The sequence below is a fragment of the Quercus suber genome, unplaced genomic scaffold, assembly GCF_002906115.3.
Source record: "Quercus suber isolate HL8 unplaced genomic scaffold, Cork oak 2.0 scaffold_101, whole genome shotgun sequence".
NCBI lineage: Eukaryota > Viridiplantae > Streptophyta > Magnoliopsida > Fagales > Fagaceae > Quercus > Quercus suber.
In genome coordinates, this window is record NW_027069566.1 from 275,818 (window position 1) to 293,026 (window position 17,209).

The window sequence follows — 17,209 nt, forward strand, 5'->3', positions numbered from 1 at the left end:
TCTTTATAAACATGTTTCCTGTTTATTTAACTTGTCATTATTTTCCACATGGTACCTTGATGTGTTTTGTTTAGTGACTTTCAGGAAAGACAAGTTAAAGCCAAATCAAGATTCCAAACCTTCTTCTTGCAGCAACTTCCAAGGTTCAGATCTTTTAGACTAGGCTTATTTATTCTATAATCTTAAGTAGAATGTATTCTAGGACATTCAATGTACTCTTGTGGTTTTGTCGCGGATTGCCAAAGGGGGAGATTGTTAGGGACATATTTTTATGTAATTGGCATATCCTTTGACAAAACGCACTTTACTTGTATTTGGGTAAATCTAAGTAGGTTCAAGATAATCATCACAAGTGGTTAAATTGAAGACATGTACTCAAGAACTACTCAAGAAAAGTGCAATTTGCAGGTCTCGATACCTCCTTGACGGAATCTCAATCTGTCGAGATTCATTAAAGCTCGATAGGTGTCTCGATCGATCAAGCTCACGGATTTTCAAATTGTAGCCACAATGTTTTTATTCTAAAAGGCTATTTTTTTATGGGTTTGTATAATCCTTATTGGACTAGGAAAGCCCAAGGTTTGTGTAAACCTATTTGGAATAGGAGAGCCCATAAAGCTCCTATTTAAAGGAGGTGGGAAAAAGAAAAACCTAACCCTAGAGTGCTTCATAAGGTTTTCTTTTTTAAACCCTAGCCTCCTCCTACAGAAGAAAGAGTTCTTGTTATTTTTCTTGTACGCCTTTGGGTTCTGTAACCAAGCAAAGTCTCTTACACCAACATTGAAGATCTTATTGGTGTTTATATGTGAAGCTGCTGCAAATCAACTACAACAATCAAAGGGTTGCTGTGGAGTTAGTCACGTACTGGGATTCGTGCAAAGGAGTAAGCCGTATACTGGGATTCGCGCATCAAATTGGTTAGTCACGTACTTGAGAGTCGTGCATCAAAAAGGAGAATTGTCACTACAGATCAAGTCCAATTAGGTATTGGGATAAGGGTTCAACTGTAGGTTGGTAAGGTATTTGGAATTCCTTTACTTGTAACTGCTTGATTTGTTAATAATGGAGTTTTGAGAGTGGTGATCTGAAAATCACCTGGTGGGATTTTTGCCGTAGGATTTTCCCTATTCGTAAACAAATCACCATGTCATTTAATTTCCGTTGCATATTTAGTTTATTAGTGATTTGTTTGTGCTTACACGCATTTGTATGATTAATTGATTAATTAATAACTTGGCTAATTAATTAATTGGTATAATCACAAGGGGTCATTCAGTTTGTGGCCTATCAAGCAGGTGTCGAGATTTAATGAATTTGCACTTCAGCTTGCTTTTTCTTGAACAGACTTGAGAACTTCAACACTTGACCTTGAAACCTTGTTTCTTGAAGTATTAAAAATACCTAGAACTATCCAATTACAAGTAGAGTGCGTTTTGTCAAAGGATTAGCCAATTTACATAAATAAGTGACATATGTTCTTAAGTGAAAACACATATGTCCTAACAATCTCCCCCTTTGGCAATCTGTGACAAAACCACAACAAAAAAAATAAACATATGAGAGAAGTCATAAATCACTCAACTCATATTCACTTGTTGAATACAATAAAATCTATCCTAACACAAACTCTTGAAAAACTTTGCAAGAAGAGAGTTTATGGTAAGTAGACTTTGACAACCTGTATTTCTGAAACATTTTAAACAAAACTCATTAAGGCATCTTGTGTGAAACATAAATAATAGATTGCATACAAGTATAAAGAACATGTGTATAAAGATAGAGAAGAAACAACACATGGAGAAAAAGGTGAAAGAAACATGCATCCACATATATAAAGAAAAAATAAGTACAATGTATGTAAAACTGGTCAAAAGACCTCATATACAAGATCAATGTATCTATAAAGAATAGAAAAGAAAAGATACATCAAAACCTCACTACTTCCCTCAAAAATATCAACACTCCCCCTATCAAAAATGTCATGTACTAACTCTCTCCCTAAGATGACTACTATCATAACCCAAAACTACTCCTCTTTTTTATTACGAGTGACAAAGGGTAGAGTATCATGTAGACATCTCATCGGTAGAGCTAACATCTCCATCATCATCATCTTCAGAGTCTGAAGCCGCTGGAGAAGGTGGTGAAGGAGTAGCCTTTGGAGCAAAACCACCCATGGTCGTCTGTTGTCATGCAATACGACCAACATGAATATTCACCTAATACAACTCAGGGAAGAGTATATCGAGGTGAGTATCCATGCATTGCAACTGCGCCATGATATCTTCAAGAGATACATCGCCCGTAGAAGAAGGAGCAGATGTAGATGGAGCTGATCTAGATGGAGCTGAACGGGAGGGAGGAGTGGAATCCGTCTGTCGCGACCTAAACTGAGCCTCACTACGTTTTACGGTAGCGGCATCTATGGCACAGATGTGTGTGAAGTGGTCGGACACAAGAAAGGGAATAGAAAAATGGCGTAAGATCCTCGTGATAGCGGAAGGAAAGATGAGCTTATCACGGGACCCCGAATCAAGATGAACATCTATGATAGAAAGAATAAAGTGAGAAGGAAAATCTATAGTAAGATGCTCTAAAAGAGATAACAAAAATCGAGCACGAGGCTCTGTGATGGAGTTGTAGTGAGAGAGTGGATGGAGTACAAAAGTCATCACCATGTTAAGAAACCTAGGACCTTTAGCAAAAGGCCTGCATGATGTCTACTAATGCTCACCCTAATCAGCTGGGCGCTAACAAAAAGCAGAAATGAGCTCATCTTTGGACACAGTCCTCAGACACTCACAGGAAGGATAGTCAGGAAAATATTTCCTAGGAATCCCAAGCACATCCGCAACTAACTGTGGTGTGACAGGGGTGCGCGTACCTCGAACGCAAGTGAAACAGAGAGGTACTGAACGATCTATCCTGTGCATGTTGGAGTAAAACTCCTGAATCAGCACGAGAGGACAAGTGACCGGGACGTCACACAGTGACTCCCATCTCCTACTATGAATGATAGAGGGAAGGTCAGTGTCGGCAAAGTCCGCCAAAATAACTTGGCGTTCCGAATGAACACCTCGTCGAGAAAAGTTCTCCGAAAATGCCTTGTGGGCATCTCCATCACGAAACCGAAGGTTAAGAGGAGCAGAATCAGAGGAAGAGGAAGCTCCAGAATGCAGAGGGTTTCGAGTCGGAGTGGATTTACGTTTGGGTGCTATAGACACTACTAACGTAAAAGAATGAGAAAGAGATAGAGAGGGAGACAATCAGAAAAGGCCCAACACAGTTCACATATATCAAATATATTGAACAAGAAGTAAATATGCATGAGAATGCATGAACATGTGACATGCAAATTGAAAAACATCATGGGCTCAACCCAATCCAATCCTACCAGCACACAAACATAGAGCACACATCTAAATGCATGTAAATATCATTCTCATGTATATGAAATGCAATGTATGACATTTTGAAAACATTTAAGTGAAAACCCAACCCAAAATTTCAAGAAAAACTCATTAATTTTGAAAAACCCCAAAAATTTCCAAAAATCCCAAAATTTAAGTTTCAAAACATGAAATGCATGAGAAAGGAAGGGAAATAAGATCTTACCAAGTGATTGAAACCAAGGGAAGACCGAAAATCAAGTGGGTTTGAAGATTTGAGTGAGAAAAAGGTGTTTGGGAGAGGAACCGCCTTGGACAGATCGAGAGAGATCGAGTGAAATGAGAAAAAAAATCGCGACTGAGCTTATATAGACACCTCAGTAAATCTCAACAGCTGAGGTGTCGAGAGGTATCAAGGATGCTGTCGAGTAAAGTGTTGAGGAAATGGCCGTCGACAGCTGAAGGAATCGAGAGGCGTCGAGGTATAAGAACTAGTTTCAAAGAACAGAAGCTCGATCGATTGACCAGGTATCGAGGAGACAGGGACTTTCTCGATCGATCCATCAGGTGTCGAGACTGTGATAAGAAAAGGCTTGATAAGCTCGACAGATAACCAGGTATCGAGGAGGTGTCGAGCCAGTAGTTAAAAGCAATTTTTCGAGAAGTGAAAAACACAGCCATAAATGCAATCCAACATACACCTCAACTATTGATCCAATCAACATATAAAGCTCTCAAAAACATCTCTTGACAAAAATTTAAGCACATGGATCCTCAAAAACACACACACACACTAAACAAGTCTAACTAATTTTATTTTTCAAAAACAAGTTAACACAGTTTAGTGAGCATACATTAGTACATGTAAAACCTGTGATGGCCAAATCACATTGTACCTACACATGTATCAATAGTAGCAAAGAATATTGCGTGTTGTGTGTGAAAAACATCGCAAGATTGCATATGTGTATACATGTTATGACGATCTAAGATATGAGAAAATAACTTTAACTCACATACAATCATAACTGTTTGATGGGGACTATCACATTCGAGGTACATCCTATAACTCCCACATCTCCTAGAATACACGCTTGCAACCATATTTAAAGCATTTTTGATCTTTTTGCTTTTTATTTTCTTTGCATATTTTCTTTTATTTTAGCTTTCCATACATGGGCATAAAAAGAGAGAAAGAAATACCCAAGATGTTAAGCATTTGACATTACACTTTTACTATGCCGAAACATACGAATGTCTTTGACACTGCACTTTTGCTATGCCGAAGCATACAGGTGTCATATTATGATTGGCAGGCAACAGTGGTGAGATGGTTATTTATGCCTTTCTCTTAGAATTTTCTAGTCCTACCCGTCAAAAAGAGTGATATGAGTGTTAAGTTTAAGAGATAACTTAATCTTACTCATCACAAATAAGAGCCACAAAGCTCACTTGCTTAATTGTGCATAGAGATGCTCATCTAAGTTACAAGAGATACAAAGTTTAGAAAAATTTGTTTCAATGACCATCCAAGGTACACAAGTACCAAAGTACAAATAACACACACTGTTTTTGTATTTTTCTGATTTTTCAATTTTTTTTTATATTAAAAACAAAATAAACAAAACTGAAAGTAAACACTCAAAAACATGTTAAACAAAACAAAGCATAAAACTAGATGCAAATGCATGAGGAAGAGGGACAAGAGAAGGAGATCAATCCGTGGAGATGACACCAATGTTTTGACGAAGGAATTCAAAACGTTTGCTGTCAAGAGGTTTGGTGAACAAGTCAGCCTTCTGATCATCAATGTGGATAAACTCAAGAGTGAGAGTACCATCTTCGACAAGCTCCCTAATGAAGTGATGTCGAATCTCTATGTATTTGGTTCGAGAATGCTGAACCAGGTTCTTAGAGATATTTATGGCACTGGTATTGTCACAGTAAATAGTGAGATGCTCTTGACAAATACCGTAATCATGAAAGAGTTTTTGCATCTAGAGGAGTTAGGTGCAACAGCTACCGGCAACGATGTATTCAGCTTCTGCAGTGAATAAAGGGATGGTGTTCTGCTTTTTGCTCATCCAAGAGACAAGATTATTACCCACATAAAAACAACCCCCCGAAGTACTCTTTCTATCATCAGCATTACCAATCCCATCAGCATCAGAGTACCCAGCTAAGACACCATTAGTGTCCTTGCTATACCACACACCGAACTCAGCAGTGGTTTTGACATACTTTATAATTCTTTTTAAAGCAGTCATATGGGATTCTTTGGAATTTGCCTGATATCTAGCACACACTCCAACACTGTAACTAATGTCAAGTCTACTAGTAGTAAGGTAAAGAAGACTACCTATCATGCTTCTATAAAGAAAGGGGTCAACACTCTTACCTAACAAGTCTACAATGAGTTTAACATTTGGGCTTATAGGGGTTCTAACAAAACTAGCAGATTCCAAACCAAACTTTTTCACAAGATTCTTAGCATATTTAGATTGAGAAAGGAATATACCTGAATCTTGTTAGCGAATCTGCAATCCTAGGAAGTGAGTCAACTCTCCAATCATACTCATCTCGAACTCGGCTTGCATGAGTTTTGAGAAGCCATGAGCAAGTTCATCCTTAGTCGACCCAAAGATGATATCATCAACATAGACTTAAGCAACCATCAACTCACCATCTTCCTTTTTGATGAAGAGAGTTTGATTAGCCTTTCCTCTTGTGAACCCATGTGACACCAGATATTGTGTGAGTCTATCATACCAGGCTCTAGGAGCTTGCTTCAACCCATAAAGTGCTTTTTTAACGTACAGCACATGATCCGAAAAGTGTGGATCAATGAATCCTTTTGGTTGAGCCACATAGACATCCTTTTTGAGTAACCCATTTAAGAAGGCAGTCTTTACATCCATCTGATAGAGTTTGAAATTCAGTTGACATGCTAGGGCAAGCAAAATTCTGATTAACTCCATTCGGGCAACTGGGGCAAATGTTTCATCATAGTCGACTCCTTCCATTTACGAGTATCCTTGAGCCACAAGTCGAGCCATGTTGCGAATCACATTGCCTTCTTCATCAGTCTTGTTGCGGAATATCCACTTTGTACCGATGATGTGCTCACCTTCTGGTCTAAGTACTAGAGTCCAAACATCTTTTCTTTGAAACTGAAGTAGTTCATCATGCATTGCTTCAACCCAACTTTCTTCTTGTAATACTTCCTCAACTTTCTTAGGTTCAACCTGTGATAAATAGCAAGAACAAGACACAAAGTTAGCAACACATTTATCAACTGTATGTTTCCTTAATGTGAGTTCATTCATGTTTCCCACAATAACTTCAGGAGGATGATTTAATTTGATTCTAGAGGAGGGTCCTTTTTCTTTGTGAGACTTAGAATCTAGTGAAGTAGGAGCATTTGCAGAGTCTTCCACAATACTAGGAGTACTTGGGGACACAAGTTTTGGTTCAATAATATCTTGAACTTCCCTCGGCTCAGGAGGAAGAATTTCTTTAGTGAGTTCCTCAATGCCTTTCTCAAAATATGAATCTGAAGACTCATCAATGATGACATTTACTGTTTCCATTACCTTCAGAGTTCTCTTATTGTATACCTGATAAGCCTTGCTTGTAGACGAGTATCCCAGAAATATGCCTTCATCGCTTCGAGAGTCAAACTTTCCCACATTCTCTCTATCCTTAAAAATGAAGCAAGTACTTCCAAATATCCTGAAATACTTCACATTTGGCTTTCTTCCTTTCCATAACTCATAAGGAGTCTTTTTGGTACCAAGTCTGAAGTACACCCTATTAACCGTATGACATGCAGTGTTTACGACTTCTTCCCATAAGTTTCGAGCCACATCTTTGTTATGCAACATGGCTCTGGCCATCTCTTGAATAACCTTATTCTTTCTTTGTACCACACCATTCTGTTGAGGTGTCATAGGAGCAGAGAATTCTTAAGATATACCTGATCTTATGCAGAAAGACTCCATGTATGAGTTCTCGAATTCTTTACCATGGTCACTTTGAATTCGATCAACCTTTAAGCTCTTTTCATTCTGCAGTCTTGTGCACAAAGCCTCAATGTGCTCAGGAGTATCAGACTTGGATTGGAGTAAGATGACCTAAGTGTATCTAATGAAGTTATCTACCACAACCATGATGTATCTCTTACCATCAAGAGACTCGGTTCTGGTTGGACCCATAAGATCTAAATGCAAAACCTCCAATGGTCTGGAGGTAGCTGATGTCTGAGTGCCCGGATGCTTAGCTTTCGTCTGTTTCCTAAGCTGACATGGTCCACACACCACATTGCTCATTCTACTAAGCTTCGGTATCCCCAAGACTGATTCATGCTTAGATACAATGGATAGATGCTTGTAACTAGCATGTCCGATTCGTTGATGCCATAGATCTTCATTAGGCAAACGAATGTTATTGCACACTATATCGGCATCAAGAACCAATCCATAGCAGTTGTCCAGAGTGTGAACCCCACTAATGAGCTTCTTTCCAGACTCATCCATGACAAGACCCTTTCCCTTTGAGAATAGCACCATGAAGTCTTAATCACATATCTGACTTATGCTCAATAGGTTCACCCTTAAACCTTCTACATAAAGAACATTTGCAATGTTTGGCAGTCCTGGTAGAGATATGATTCCTTTTCCTTTTATCTATGACTTGCTTCCATCACTAAAAGTCACAGTACCACCTTTCTTAGGCTCAAAGATCTTGAAGAGAGATTGGTCTCCAGTCATGTGTCTTGAGCAACCACTGTCAAGATACCATAGATATGTATCCATTACTTTGAATGCAGACTTCATCATGAAACACACTTCATGCTTGAATGACAAATCAGAGGGAATGGTTCTTTCACTCAACTACCTTTGATGAGCTAAGCCTTTAACTTTTACTCTTCTTAGACGAACTCCTTTGCACATTTTCATTCTAAGACAGTCTAGTTTCTTCTTAGCCAAACTGAGATCCTTTCCAATAGTCATTATAAAAGAATTCAAATAACTTTTAGACTTGTATTTTCTAAGACACTTAAACAAATAGTGATTAGAAAGACAAGATGTATTTAAAAAAAAGGATCTCTTCAAGCCGATTATAGCCATGACAACAGGGGTCAATGGATCAACACAACAAAGATTAAACCTAATCAGAGTGTGCATGCTCTGATACCACTTAATAGGCCACAATCTGAATGACCCCTTGTGATTAAACCAATTAATTAATTAGCAAAGTTGTTAATTAATCAATTAATCATGCAAATGAGTGGAAGCATAAACAAATCACCAAAAACTAAATATACAGCGGAAATTAAATAACACGGTGATTTGTTTACGAATGGGGAAAACCCTAACGGTAAAAACCCCACCGGGTGATTTTTAGGTCACCACTCCCGAAACTCCATTATTATCAAATCAAGCGGTTACAAGTAAAGGAATCCCAAGTACCTTACCAACCTACAATTGAACCCTTACCCCAATACCCAATTGGACTTGATCTGTAGTGACAATTTCCCTTTTGATGCACGGCTCCCAAGTACGTGACTAACCAATGCGCGGGTCCTAGTACGCGACTTCAAAACACCAACTAAGAAGGAGAGGTTGGCTGCAAAGTTCTTCAATTCATCCTACACGATGAAGATCAGGAAGATGCTTGGTCACAAAACCCTTTGGTGCAAAATACACAGCAACTTCTTCAGAGAAGATGAACTAGGTCAAGAACTTCGTCTTTGATCACAATTTGCTTGAACAGAGATTGCTCAATGCTTTTTCAACTTATGTATAATTTGATGGCTCTTAAAACAATCCTTTTATATGTTTAGGGTTAGAAGAAAAGAATGCCCAAAAACATATTTACGGATCCCTAGAAAATCATATCAGAAAATCTAAAATTATAAATCTCGATAGATAACAGGTGTCGAGGTAGCTATCGAGCAGGTGTCGAGTTTTAATGAATTTGCACTTTAGCTTGCTTTTTCTTGGGCAGACTTGATGACTTCAACAGTTGACCTTGAAACCTTGTTTCTTGAAGTACTAAAACCACCTAGAATTACCCAATTACAAGTAGAGTGCGTTTTGTCAAAGGATTAGCCAATTTTCATAAATAAGTGACATATGTTCTTAAGTGAAAACACATATGTCCTAACACCTCTTCATCCTCTCTTCTGCACTACCAAAGCCACTTAGCATGGAGGACATAGCAGCAACATCACTACTACCAAACTCACTAGTCTCACTAGTCCCACTAGCACTAGCACCACATGGGGTCCCCATTGCTCCACTATAGTGATTGTACAATCTATTCAAAACTTTCATAACTCTTAATCCTAACTCATCAGCCTTCTCCTTGTCATACCATTGCTTAAACCAAAACCTCACATATTTCAATTTATATCTAGGATCAACCACAACAGCCATAAACAACATTAGATTTATCCTATCAACACTTCCCCAATACTTATCATACTTCAATTTCATTCTTTGTGCCATACCCTTTAACAAAGGATCACCCCTACCATTACACAATTGATTTAACTGGTCTTGAAGACTAACAAGCTCATGGAAATACACATTAGTTGTCACAAACAAGGAACCAGAAAATCTTAGAGTTGCTTCATAGAACATACCAAGAAACTTTGTAAAAATTCTAACATTTTTCCAATCTAAAAACCGAGGGGGACCGCTAGATGGATCCTCAAAATAACGAAGGAAATGCCCATCATCTTCCTCCATCCTTTCAAATGCAGCCACAAACTTTAGTGCATTAACATCAAGTAAGTTGAATTCCACCTAGTAGACACATCTAGGCACAACAAACTTTTGCTTTGAATTTTTTCTTTTTCAACACATGCCTTAAACTTCTTAAATCTATTAGGAGAGGATTTCACATACCTCACTATATTATGAACCCTAACAATTGACTCATTAAGGTCCTTTAGCCCATCTTGCACAATTAAATTCAAAATATGAGCACAACAACGCATATGAAGAAACTCACAACCTAAAAGGCTACCCACCCTATCCTTTGTTTTCCTCCTAAGATATTCTATGGCCACATCATTTGAACTTGCATTATCAACAGTAATTGTAAAAATATGATCAATCCCCCATTGAACCAAACAAGACTCAACCACCCTACCAATAGTCTCATTGTTATGATCAGGTACTAGGCAGAAATTCAAAATCTTTTTATGATAAACCCAATCAACATCAATATAATGTGCAGTCAAATAAAGGTAATTAAGGTTTTGGATTGAAGTTCAAGTATCAGTTGTCAAAAACACCCTTTGACCAACCATTAAAACCTTTCTCAAACTCTCCTTCTCCCTAATGTAAAGTCTAAGACAATTCCTTGCAACAGTAACTCGAGAGGGAACTTCAAACCTAGGCTCTACCTCAAACATAAAATCAATGAATCCGCCATGCTCAACAAACCTAAAAGGTAGTTCATCAACAATTATCATCCTAGCCAAGGCCATCCTTAGTATTTCCACACTAAACTTCCTCAACAGCAGCTCATTGCCACCCTCTCCCTTTTTTTTTTTTTTTTTTTTTTTTTTTTTTTTTAACTTTGATAACTCAAAGTGGTTTGGCCTTTATCACCCTATAGGGGTACTTCTTACAACCAAATTTTATATGAGACACATGGCAGAGGTTCCATTTCTTTTGGGTGACAATTATAACCTTTTTACAATAGTTGCATGGGACTTAGGGTAAAGGGGGTCACATCCCTCTATTCTAGAAAAATGGTCCCATATCTTAGAAGGCTCTTTACCACCATTAATAGTAGCTTGTTGAGTTTCTGTTTTTGTTTGAGGGGTGCAGCACCTGATGGTGGAATGGGAGATTGTGTATTTGGTTGATTAGCCTCAGCACATGAACTAGGAGTAGGCTCAGTAAGGGGATGGAAGAAGAAGCACAAGCAGCCATGATCTAATTACATCCATATAAATAACAATCACATATACATAGTAATTAAGGAATCAACAACAAATAAATTGTGAAGCAACCTTTAACTTAACACGCAGTCATACTCATAGCTAATTTCAATAAAATATTAGTAACAAAAACTATACAAGCAGCTTTCTCAGTGCTAAAATCACAACAAATAATCAACTAAAATCACAACATATTAGCCCATATACTAAATAAAACAATATAAAATCAATAACAGATCAAATAAATTAACAATCAAACTAGGATGATCAAAAAATAAATTTACAGTCTTTGAACCTAGAAACAAAACCAAACACAAACAACCTGAGTGAACCTTTAGAAAAAAAACACAAAACTAAAGCAAAACCAAACACAAACATGAAAGTTTGACACAACATGGTGAATTGAAAACAAAATAAAAAATAATCCTTAAAAGAAATCAAACACAAAAAAAAAAATAAAAAAATTGTGAACTCAAAACAAATATAAATAGTATGAGAAAATACCCAAGCCTTCAGATTTATTCCTTTACTAGGCTAAGCTGAATCTTTTAAATCACCCCTAAATTACAAGAAAATAACCCCCCCCCAAAAAAATAGAATCAACAAGAACATTTAGTGACCATAAAATAAAACTAAAACAAAGTAGGGGTTAGGGTTACCAAAGGCAAACTCATAGGGCAGAACAGTGGAGAACAAGATGAAAGGAGATTGACTGTCTTAGGATTAGGAATTCTATAGACCTTGAGAGGAAAGTCTTTCTTTGTGAGAGAGTGAGACTGAGAATCAGAGATGAGTCTTACAGATGAGATTGAGAGCTTGTGTTCTTAAATAGAGGAGGTTAGGTCGAGTCTAAGTTGAGAATTTGAGAGGGAAAATTACTGTTTGTTCGGGGATTAGGATATGGAAAAAAAATTATGTGCCTGAGTGCAAAAAGAAGAGAAAAATGGTTGTTGGGAGCCTAAAAATCTGAGATTGAGAGGGAAATACTACTAATTCTTTGGGGGATTAGGGTTTGGAAGAAACATTATGTGGCTGACTGAGAGTCTGAGAGAAAAAAAAGAGAAAAATGGTTAGGTAAGAGTGAGAGCTTGAGATTGAGAGGGAAAAACTATTTGTTCTTCGGAGGATTAGGGTTTGGAAGAGAAGTAATGACTGAGTTACTATTAGAGACTGTCTGAGAGGCATGTGACTGGAAGACTTGAGAAGAGAAGAAAGTAAAGCTAAGGAGGAGAAATGAGAGCACTAGTAGGTGGAGAAGAGACGTGTGTGGCTAGATCAAAAAAAAAAAAATATCTTGACAGTGACTAAGTCATCAGTCACTCAAACAGTGACAGGCATCATTTTTAAAATTTAAAAAACTGATTGTAACACACTAACCATACGGCTGTTTATTTATTTATTTAATTTTTTTTTTCAAAAAACTGACTGTTACACAATAATCATATGGCCACACTTTTTTTTTTTTAATATATTTTTTTTTCAAAAAATTGCAAGTGGGAGACACTAAGTTACTTAGACAAGACAACACACTCAAAGTCAGACTTTCATCGTTCCTGGCGTTCCTTTTTTTTTTTTTTTTTTAATTCTGACACTAAAAGACGCCGTTTGAACCTGATAGAAATTTTTTAAAATGGTTCCAAAAGGCTCTTTTGAATCAATTAAAAAAAAAAAATTAAATGAAACGGCTGTTCAAATTTTCTTCTTCTTCCTTCTACTCTGTTCTCTCAGTTTCACGCCACTGGAAATCTCTCCCTCTCCTCTCAATTTCTTTTATTTTAAAACTGATGAATGATTATATATTATATATATATATATATATATATATATCGGTTCGGTTGGTTTTTCTTGATTTGCAGATCTTGCTGCCGACCACCCACCGGCCACTTGGATAACGAAAAAGCCTACCACATGCGCCGGGAACCTTCGTGGAGCTTTAGCGGTGGATCGGCGCGGTTTCGGGTGGTTTTGTCGGCACTGGTGAATTCTTGAATAGGCCTAGTCTGCGTAGGTAAAGACTTAAGTGGGGAGGAGGAAGCTTGGGTGGAGGTGGAGGAAGCTTGGATTACTGCTTCCCCGGCATATCCTTCCCTGGCTGGCCCTCGATCAGGTCGAACAGACTGGTTTGAGGTTTCTTCTTGAAACCCATCTCGGCTTGAGAAGAAATCCCTTTTGACAAGATATTTGCTTCGGACAAGTTGAGGTCGCCTAGGTTACCGGAAAGGTCCTCGGGTGAATTGACTATTTCGAAAACGCCAAATTCGTCCTCGAATGGACCCAAGTCAGCAACTTCCTCCTTTCTCTTTGCATTTTCTCCCTCGACCTTTGCAGCCTGATGGGATGAAGAAGGGCCTAACAACGAAACACCCTCCGGACAAAAGACCCTTCAGGAAACAGGAACCCCGATTTTACTATGGTGATCTTGTGGAGCCGAGGATCTTTAGCTCTGATCACGTACTTCGGAGTAGAAAATGATTTCTGTAGGGGATTGTACCTAAGAATCTTGTGGGCGACTCTGACCTGATTTTCCGCCTCGTTCACGAAGACCTCCGCCCTGCGAACGACTTGCAAATCCTCTCGGTCGACCAAATGGAAATGTCGTTCAAAGGTGTGTGGATCTGCAAAAAGAAAGCACGTTAATATTAATGACTGGACAATGTAAACTGTGAAAACATAGTAGATCAACCCTCCCTTACTCCAAGTGTCCCACCTGGCTCCCCTCTATTGTCGGGCAAGGGAGGCCGTCGTGCCATTCCCCGGACACGATGAGAAAGTCCTTGTTTAACCCCTTGCTGGACTCGGGGAGGCACTGAATAAGCTGAACCTTATCGTCCCTTGTCTTCATGTAGTAAGACTTGCCCTTTAAGTGTTGGAGGTTGTAGCACCAATTTACGTCGTGATGGGTTAACCTCAACCCCATCTTCTCGTTTAAGACATCCACGCAACCTAGGATCCTGAACACGTTGGTGGCGCACTAGGTAGGGGCTAATCGAAAGTGCCTAAGGTAGTCCCTCATTACTGGCCCTATAGGGATTCTTACACCACCTTCAAGGAAGGCAATTATGGGAATCACTACCTCACCACCTCCCTCCTGATATACCAATCCCCCTATTCGCAGTGCCTTAAACCCACGTTGCTAGGTATCCTATAATTGGCGATGAATTTCTCCATCGCCTCCTCAGACTCAACCAACTTCTTAAACCTACCCATCCTAAATAGCAGTTGAGAGTCTTAGGGAAGAGCGAAAGAATGAAAGGAATAAGGGGAAAAGAAAACCAGAAAGGGAAAGAAACGCGAGATAGAGTGAGAAGAAAACTTACGGAAATGAGGAAATGCGTCCAGGACAGGCTTTTTAGGCTGCGAAGAAACGCGAGTTGGGTTGAAGACTTGACCAGATTCGAGGTGTGTGTGTAAGAACTCTTGAATGCAAAAGTAAAAAGGCAAATCGTTTCAAATGGGTATTTATACCCTCAATCAAAAATAACTGTGTAGGATTTCCTGCCCATAAAGGCAAAAAGAAATCCCCACCATTAGATTACCATCACATCGTTGAACGTGGGGAGTATAGAGCCACCAGAATTTAATATGGGTGCATACCGTATATCGAAGCTCCAGAAACGTGCATTGGACAGGTGAAAAGACTTTAGCACTAACGCAGGACAAAACTGGACAAGCCACGACAAAGGCCCGAGGACATCAAAATCCTCCTCCCCGCCCGGGGATTTGGATAGCAGGATTTTGAGGGGCTATTATGGGGCCTAAGAATCCAACGATCCCAGCCCACTTCACAATAAGCCTAAGGTCGATGCTGAGGAGGAAGAAACGTCCGAGGACAGAGTTAGAAAGCCCAAATTGCCTAGGAACCTTGCCGAGGACAATCTTGTCCTTGGCCAACCAAGACCATGGGAGGAGGAAGCAACAGGCCATTAAAGGTAGCCTCCCTAAGCACCCCAGGAAAAAAACAAGTATGATGTGTCACCCATAGAAGCATGGTGGAGGAGCAATTCAAGAAGGAATTGTCACCTCACATTAAATGCGCACAACTAATGTTCTGGCTGCATTAATGGAGACGTGACCCCTGAACAGTGCTACCTTGGTTGCTGCAACTCATAGGAGGTTTGGTAAGGTGGCTGATGGGACAGGTAGTCAGAAAGAGGCAGGGATGGTCAACAAGTGGAAGAAAGAGATCATTGAAGGAAGACTATATAATAGGGAAAAACAGATCAAAGGGGGGGGGGGGGAGGATTCATGGAACGAAGCTCCTTCAACAGTTACTACAAAGCTCCTCGGATTGGGCCGAGGACTGACTTCCAAAAATAATCTCGGTTCGTCTCTGTTTGGTGGTGGTGAACATCATATTGACCGTTGTCCATGCACTAAGGCCTAGTTCTTAAACCCATTCTCTATAAATCCATTGTATTGGGCTAGCTAGATCTGAGTCCACTCGTCCAGCTGAAGAAGTGCTCAGATCTGGTCCCTACATATATCATTTAAAAGGATTGGGTAATATGAGCTGGTACCTTAGGATAGGAAAGCTAGTCTTATATTTGATTTCCCTTTGTCATTTCGATATTGGAAATCTAGGTATTTCTTCATCTTTGGTAGTGGTTGGGAGACTCCGTTTGATGACTTTTGGGGTGATGTCCCTATGTTGTTGCGTAGGTAGGAGACCTTAAAACTTGGTGCGTTGTCTTTGCGAAAACTCTTAATTTTATCTTATTATCATTTAACTTGGTTCTAACCTCCTTTCGTGTGTTTGTTTTTTAGTTATAGTCCATCCAAAGTTGAAAAGCAAATGCAAAGGGCGAATTCAAGCAGCTTTCGATTACGTAAATACCACTGACGACTTTAACGATCTTATTAATCCTCACACTCTGTATCATCATTTCCTGGGACTTGAGCCTTTTCCTTTCGTCTTGAGGGCTTTGTTGAAAGAAGAATGGAGTATGCTTCGACTTGAAACTTGATGTTATGCATAGTTTATTTATGCTTTTTATGCTAATTATACCTTATGTTGTTGCTTTAGAATGAAGACCAAGTTCAACCAAGATATGTATGCTCGAATGAAGGCCAAGAAAACGACCTCTATCTAGCATTAGACAAAAGAGGCCAAGAGTGGCTAAAAATGAGGTCGTCAAGAAGACTTCGTCCAAATCTATCCCTCAAGAGCCTAGGGTTGCTTCCCCGACAGTCTCCATTGAGAAGCTTACTCCTCATCCAAAGAGGCGTAACAACCTTAAGGATCTTTCTCTGATTCCTTCCCATGAGCTAGTGAATTGTCATATTCATAAGCTCATCTAGGTATCCTTCATCAATATTGCTTTATGCATTTTTCTTTTGTTAGAATGATTTCCTTTTTCACTTACCTTTATGTGTGCCAAGTGTTAGGGGAGACAATTCATATTACCACCAAGTATCTTACCAATGAAGAGAAAGTGGTTATGGCCGACTCTAAGGTTGAGGTGCTTGAGGTTGAGAGTTCCAAATTGAGGAAAGACCTCATATTGGTAATGGACGAGGGGAACACGATGAAGGAGAAGGTCAAGACTTTGTCCAAAGTGCTAAGGGTGGAGAAGTTGCTAACAGTGTAGAAGGATGAGTAGCTTCAATCCGTCATCAAGAAGATTGAGTTTGTAGGGGCCAAAGCTATGCGAGCCTTCCAACTTACTGACGAGTATAACAACATTTTTTCAGTTGGTACTTTAAAGGCTTCAAGCTCTTGAGGAGTTATCTGATAAAGCACAATCCTGGGGTCAATTTGGAAGACTTGGACTTTGAGGTGATTGACAAGGAGATCATGGTTGACGAGGCTGTCGCTACTGCTACTGGATTTAGTGCACTAGGTGTTGAAGGAGATGCCCCT

At 39.1% G+C, this 17,209-nt stretch overlaps 1 protein-coding gene across 1 annotated transcript; it reads right to left on the minus strand.

The window, feature by feature from the left end:
* Positions 1-2,750: 2,750 nt before the first annotated feature.
* On the minus strand, positions 2,751-5,656 carry LOC136068149 (uncharacterized). The gene is made up of 2 exons (XM_065774875.1): positions 5,413-5,656; positions 2,751-3,223 (listed from the first exon to the last, which is right to left on the minus strand). The coding sequence occupies exons 1-2, from the start codon at positions 5,654-5,656 to the stop codon at positions 2,751-2,753; spliced, it is 717 nt and encodes a 238-aa protein (XP_065630947.1).
* Positions 5,657-17,209: the final 11,553 nt, after the last annotated feature.

Bases quoted from the DNA above. Each gene is read 5' to 3' on its own strand.
- LOC136068149 (XM_065774875.1), bottom strand. From the start codon at position 5,656: ATGACTGCTTTAAAAAGAATTATAAAGTATGTCAAAACCACTGCTGAG. The intron at 3,224-5,412 runs GTAGCTGTTGCA...TTACGTTAGTAG, and splicing joins AGCTGAATACATCGTTGCCG to TGTCTATAGCACCCAAACGT.